General features: G+C 36.2%; 1 protein-coding gene across 1 annotated transcript; it reads left to right on the top strand.

The window, feature by feature from the left end:
• Positions 1 to 3421: 3421 nt before the first annotated feature.
• On the top strand, positions 3422 to 6746 carry LOC121795564 (auxin transporter-like protein 2). Its single transcript, XM_042194094.1, has 7 exons — positions 3422 to 3904; positions 3991 to 4289; positions 4370 to 4553; positions 4620 to 4717; positions 4956 to 5163; positions 5239 to 5496; positions 6260 to 6746. The coding sequence occupies exons 1-7, from the start codon at positions 3746 to 3748 to the stop codon at positions 6488 to 6490; spliced, it is 1437 nt and encodes a 478-aa protein (XP_042050028.1). The 5' UTR covers positions 3422 to 3745; the 3' UTR covers positions 6491 to 6746.
• The last annotated feature ends 237 nt before the right edge of the window (positions 6747 to 6983 follow it).

Here is a 6983-nt window from a genome sequence, read left to right as displayed (position 1 = left end):
TCCGATAGGAAGTGTAGCAAAAGCAAACTTGACAAAACTGGCCCGAGCATTTGAGGCAGCTTTATATGAAGAAGAAGAAATCCCACAGACAGTGAGAGAAGCACTAAGAATCAAACACTGGAGAGAAGCGATGATGGTCGAATTAAAAGCCTTGGAGAGAAACAAGACTTGGAAAAAATGTCAACTACCAAAAGGAAAACGCATTGTTGGCTGCAGATGGGTCTTTACAATCAAACGGAGGCCAGACGGAACTATCGAGAGATACAATGCCCGTCTTGTAGCTAAAGGATATACTCAGACATATGGGGTGGACTACTCCGAAACATTCTCACCAGTGGCAAAGATGAATACAGTTCGAGTACTGCTCTCCATCGCAGCAAACAAAGATTGGCCCCTGCACCAGTTAGATGTAACTAATGCATTCTTGCATGGTGAACTCAAGAAGGAAGTCTACATGGAAGCTCCGCCTGGTTTCGAGGATGACTTTGAAGTCGGAGAAGTCTGCCAATTGAAGAAAACCTTGTATGGGTTAAAACAGTCTCCGAGAGCTTGGTTCGGGAGATTTACAGAAGCCATGAAGAAGTACAACTATCAGCAGAGTAATGCAGATCACACTCTATTCCTGAAGAAGAGAGGGGATAAAATCACGTGCCTAATAATTTATGTTGATGATATGATCATCACAGGGGACGATTTTGAAGAGATAGAGCAACTTAAGAAGAATTTGGCGACGGAATTTGAAATGAAGGATTTGGGGGTACTCAAGTATTTTCTGGGAGTTGAAGTCCTAAGATCAAAGGAAGGGATTTTTATCAATCAGAAGAAATACACTTTGGATCTTCTAGCAGAATCCGGCATGATGGAGTGTAAGCCAGCAGACACACCAATTGCAATAAACCATGGTCTTCAAATGACCGAGGGAGCCCAGCTAGCTGACCGAGAGAGGTATCAAAGGTTAGTAGGAAAATTAATCTACTTGTCACACACTAGACCAGATATCGCATATGCAGTAAGTGTGATAAGTCAGTTTATGCACCGACCCCAAAATGACCACCTTGAAGCAGCATTGAGAGTTGTCCGATACCTCAAAGGAACCTTTGATCATGGAATTATGTTCAAGAAGAATGGACATTTGGAGATTCACGGTTATACAGATGCCGACTGGGCTGGAAACCCAGTAGATAGAAAATCCACTTCTGGGTACTTTACATTTGTTGGAGGAAACCTAGTCACTTGGAAGAGCAAGAAGCAGAAAGTCGTAGCGTTGTCAAGCGCAAAGGCAGAATTCAGAGGAATCCGAAATGGTTTGACAGAGGTACTGTGGCTTAGGGGATTGATGGAAGAGTTGAGTTTTCTATCACGAAAACCATGTCGATTGTTTTGTGATAACAAAGCCGCGATCAGCATTGCAGAAAATCCAGTCCAACATGATCGAACAAAACACGTTGAAATAGATAGACACTTCATCAAGGAGAAAATCGAGGCAGAAATTGTTGAGTTTCCGTTTGTTCGATCTAAATATCAGCTTGCAGATATTTTGACAAAAGCAGTTGGAGCAAAAGTTTTCTCAGAAGCTCTTACCAAGTTAAGTATCGGAAATCCCGTTACTTAACTTGAGGGGGAGTGTTAGTTAATGAACATCAAGGATTCCAAGACAAAGCATCAAGAGTTCCAAGATGAACATCAAGAGTTTCAAGAATAAAGCATTTATAGTATCTAGTTTCAATGTATACTAGTTCCAAAAATATATTTATTAGTGTATCTCAAGAGTCTCCAACTCTCCTATAAATTCATGGATGTTGGAGTACTTTCTCAATCAATATAGAATATGAAAACTACATGTTCTAACAATTTGTTCCTAAATGTAGGGCTGACAATTCGTGCGGATTGGGTCGCTATCGGGTCAACCCAATATCTACCCAACCCAATAAGGTCAAACCACCCCAACTCGGAATCATCGTGTTCTTATCGGGTTCCAACCCAACAGATTCGTGCGGATTTCGTGTCATTCAAATCCTCTTTTAATGATAGTAAGTTACTATACAATATAGCTTGACGGTACACGATAACGACCGAAACATGATATTATATAATTAAAATTTGATATTACATGATAAAATAAGATATTACAAAATTAAAATAATTAATTTAAATAATTTTAAATCCAAATAATAAAATTAAAGTATAATTTAAATTATATTAAAATTAAATCCTAATAATAAAGTTAAAATAATTAAAATAATTATTTTTTAATAAAATTTAAGTATGCAGTAATATTTTTTTATTATGAAAAATAATTAATAATAGTATTAATCATATTTTTTACTAATAAAATAAAAGTATAATATTTTTTCATTAATAAAAATAATTAAAAATAAATTTTAATATATTATTTTAATTAATAAAAATAATAAAAATAATTATTTATTTTTCTTAACGGATAACCTAACCCGACCCAAACCAACCCAACCCAATCCAAAATTTTTGGATTCTTATTGGGTCGACCCTATAAGGACTCAAATACTAAACGTGCGTGTTCGTGTCGGGTTAACTTTGTGCGGATTCGTATCGGATAAAAAATTGTCAGCCCTTCTTAAATGTGTGAAGATATGGAATTGGTGGTTCATGTGTATTTGTTAATGAGTAGTACTTATTATGTGTAGCAGTCAGTCTAAATTGGTTGGCTGAAGTTTAAGAATGATTAATTTGTTTACGACTTAAGCCTTAAGATTCTCTTTTATCACAATCTAATCTTTGCACGCATGAAACGCAAAAGGAAGACGTGCTCCATGTTTCTTGAGAAAGCAACAAAGGTAGGTGAATGGTAAATGCATTATTATCCACGATTATACAGTGAATAAAGAAGAAATAATTAATTGAGCGGAAAAAATATCAAAACATTCATACCGAGCCGATTTAATTATATTAACACTTATTAACAGATTCGACATCTGCAAGTTAAAAAGCCTTTATTATTATTATTATTATTATTATTATTATTAGAATGATGATGAGGATGCATCTATTGTATATTTTCATAAACAAAACATTATCATATTACACAGTGGAATTTCACAAATTATTTTCTTTATCAATAGACACAATTTAGTTTTGTTTTAGGAAATTAACTAATAATGCCTTGAAGCATTAATTTACTAGAGAATCATTTGTCAAGTTCAATCATAATATGTTGTTCAAAAGTAATTTCAATAACATACCTACTTTTGACAATGAACGCATTCCGTGTCAAGTTGTATCCCATGTTTTGATGCACATGGTATTATTATCAATCATAGCACGTATCACGATTCACATGATATATTTTATGCAAAATTTGTATTCAGTTGTTACAAATTATTTTTAATGATAATAATAAAGAGTGTAGAGTTTCACACGGAAAAAGGCAGAAAAGAAACAGAGAAGAATTAAATAAATATTTTAATGATTATATATATGAGCTGCTCTGCTCTGCTCTAGTAGTGGCAGAAAGTCATATCTAATCGGTTTTCATTACTCACTCCCCTACTCTGTAATTAAGATCTTTCCTCTCTCTTAGATTCTGGAGTATAAAAGAAAGGAAAAAACTTTGGTGCTATTAGAGATAGTTTCGATCTGATCGCAGGCTGCGGTTTGGAGAGAAAAGAGTCGTGAAAACCGTTTTTCATTATACTATTTTGTTTTGTTTTCAAGTTGGGATGTGAGTGAGTGGTGCGTTTGAATTTGGAATTGGCAGAGTAGAGAGAGAATGTCGACGCAGAGGCAAGCAGAGGAAGCTATTGTCTCCAGCGGCGGGAAGGAGGAGGAGGAGGAGGAGGAAGAGGAAGATCATTCTTTCAGTATGAGTAACTTCCTCTGGCACGGCGGTTCCGCTTGGGATGCCTGGTTCAGCTGCTCTTCCAATCAAGTAAGTAGTAAATAGTAGTAGTAATTCTGGGTGTCTCTAAAAAAGTAGTAGTAAGGAGTTTGAATGAGTGAATGTATTGGTGATAGGTTGCGCAAGTGCTGCTGACACTCCCATACTCATTTTCCCAGCTTGGGATGGTGTCTGGAATAGTGTTTCAAATATTCTACGGTTTGGTGGGAAGCTGGACTGCTTACCTGATCAGCCTTCTGTACATGGAGTACAGAAGCCGGAAGGAAAAAGAAGGTGTGAGCTTCAAAAACCATGTGATTCAGTGGTTTGAAGTTCTGGATGGATTACTTGGTCCCTACTGGAAAGCAATGGGTTTGGCTTTCAACTGCACTTTCCTTTTATTCGGATCTGTCATCCAGCTTATAGCCTGTGCTAGGTGGGTGGGTGGCTATTTAGTTAGTACTTATTTTCTAAAATTAAATTTACCACTAATTAACATGTTTTGTTTTGTTACAGCAACATATACTACATCAATGATCATTTGGACAAGAGAACATGGACTTACATATTTGGAGCTTGCTGTGCAACCACTGTTTTCATTCCATCATTCCACAACTACAGAATTTGGTCTTTTCTAGGTCTCGGGATGACCACTTATACCGCTTGGTACTTAACTGCCGCCTCACTCGCTCATGGCCAGGTAATCCTATCAATTTTTATCTACTACTACTACTACTACTACTACTAAATAATTTTATATTAATAGGTTGCAGATGTTCAACACACTGGTCCAAAAAAGCTGGTGCTCTACTTCACCGGCGCCACCAATATACTCTATACTTTTGGAGGGCATGCTGTTACAGTGTAAGCTTTTTCTTGCTAATAAATTAATCTGCTTCTTCCTCACCAGCTTTTTTGCCGGTAACCTCGGGGGCTGTGAAAACACACAGAATCATAGTAGTATACTAGTACAAAGTAAGGAGATAAAAAGAAAACAAAGTAAGAAAGTTTTGCTTTTTGCTAAAAGATGGTCCCAATTACTTAAAATAAAAATACCTTTATTCACTCTCCTTTACTAGTCTCACATTTTATTTTGTAACAGTGAAATAATGCACGCAATGTGGAAACCACAAAGGTTCAAGTACATATACTTGGTGGCCACACTCTATGTCTTCACTCTCACCATTCCGTCAGCCTCTGCAGTCTATTGGGCGTTTGGCGATCAGCTTCTCAACCACTCCAACGCCTTCTCACTCCTTCCCAAGACCGGATGGCGCGACGCTGCAGTAATCCTCATGCTCATCCATCAGGTCTGCTACTTGCTTTCTTCACATTACATTCAAAATTTTAATTGATTTTTTAAATCTTTGGATATTTGACTGCAGTTTATAACATTCGGGTTCGCCTGTACACCACTCTACTTCGTGTGGGAGAAGGTGATCGGAATGCACGACACGAGGAGCATGTGCTTGAGGGCACTGGCTAGGCTGCCTGTGGTCATACCAATATGGTTCTTGGCTATTATATTCCCATTCTTTGGCCCCATCAATTCTGCCGTCGGAGCTCTTCTAGTCAGTTTTACCGTCTACATCATTCCCGCCCTTGCGCATATGCTCACCTACCGAAAAGCCTCCGCTCGTCAGGTAACCATTTTTTCTTATATACATTTGAACTAGTAAATGTAAGTGGCTACTTTAATGTCCACTTTCCCTATATGGTAACCTAGCGTAATGGAAGATCTAATCAAGATTCCAAGAATTTATATGCACACTGCTTTCATTCAAGGATGATTTACTATGAATTTATACCTTAAATAAGTATCACCAAATGGACTGCGTTTTTGGGAAGGAGGATGACCCTTGGTTATCCGGGATATATTATCCAAAAAATACAAAAGATAAAGAAAAAGTGGAATATTTTAGTTTTTTTTTTTGTTTGAATATTTTAGTTCCTACAATAATTTTTATTTATTTATTTTGATAATTATAACTATTAAAATTAAAAAATACAATCTTCGTCCCACAATAAGAGTCCACTTTTGTTATTTTAGTTCGTCCCACAATAAATGTCCACTTTTAGTTTTAATATAAATGGTAAGTAGGTCTCACATTCTACTAACCTATTCCACTCATATTCATTATGAATCTAATAAATAAAAGTGAAACCCTAACTCTACTAATTTTTTCAACTCACTTTTATTCACATGTGACAAGTCAAATGTGGACTTCTATTATGGAATGGAGATAGTACAATACAAGGGATTGAAATTTTGACTTTTGACCTCAGACTTCAACTAGTTTACTGCTTGATCAAGGAACATCATTAGATAAAATTTAGATGTTACTTGTGAATTGTGACCATACACTAAGTTTTGGAATTGGATTTGACATGTTGGTTTCATTACAGAATGCTGCCGAGAAGCCTCCATTCTTTCTCCCAAGCTGGGCAGCCATGTACGCTATAAATACATTCATAGTGATTTGGGTGTTGATAGTAGGGTTCGGATTTGGTGGTTGGGCTAGTGTGACCAATTTTGTGAGACAAGTTGATACATTTGGGCTATTCGCCAAGTGCTACCAGTGCAAGCCGCCGCCCGCTACACATCCACTAGCAGCGGCACCGCCACCGCAACACTAGCAATTCTTCGACGAGAAGGACAAAGGTTTCCTTTTCTTTCTTCTTTCCTTCCTATCTCTAATTTTTTTTTTGTAATATAATATGGGGAAGAGTAATATTTTCCCTTACATGTGATGCGTGTTTTTTTTTATTCCTTGGTTTTGGAATATTTTTATTTATTTAATTAAGTGAGGATATAGACTGTTGAATTGTGGTGGTTAATTCCTTTGCTTTGTTAGAAGGTTTATTAATTTACAGTCAATACCAGTTCAGCCTAGCTCTTTTCTTTGTTTTTTGTTGTCCATTTACTTGGCTATTTCTTATTAGTAGAATAAAATATAAAACTATTACTATTCCGTCCTTCTTGCTAAAAGACATATTTCTTAGTGGTAGGGAATTTTAGAAATTATTGAATAATGTATTTAATTGGAAAGAGAAATTGTGGATTAAGTATTAAATGGAGAGAAAAAAAATTAAAAATTTAATTGTAAAGAGAAATAGTGGTTTACTGTAT

The sequence above is a fragment of the Salvia splendens genome, chromosome 3 (genome assembly GCF_004379255.2).
Source record: "Salvia splendens isolate huo1 chromosome 3, SspV2, whole genome shotgun sequence".
Classification (NCBI taxonomy): domain Eukaryota; kingdom Viridiplantae; phylum Streptophyta; class Magnoliopsida; order Lamiales; family Lamiaceae; genus Salvia; species Salvia splendens.
The sequence above is the reverse complement of the archived record's forward strand: the minus strand, read 5'-3'. Positions and strand labels throughout refer to the sequence as shown.

Excerpts from the sequence above, each read along its gene's own strand:
- LOC121795564 (XM_042194094.1), top strand. The coding sequence starts at position 3,746 with ATGTCGACGCAGAGGCAAGCAGAGGAAGCTATTGTCTCCAGCGGCGGG. Across the intron at positions 4,718-4,955 it reads GGAGGGCATGCTGTTACAGT|TGAAATAATGCACGCAATGT; the intron begins GTAAGCTTTTTC and ends ATTTTGTAACAG. Across the intron at positions 5,164-5,238 it reads TCCTCATGCTCATCCATCAG|TTTATAACATTCGGGTTCGC; the intron begins GTCTGCTACTTG and ends ATTTGACTGCAG.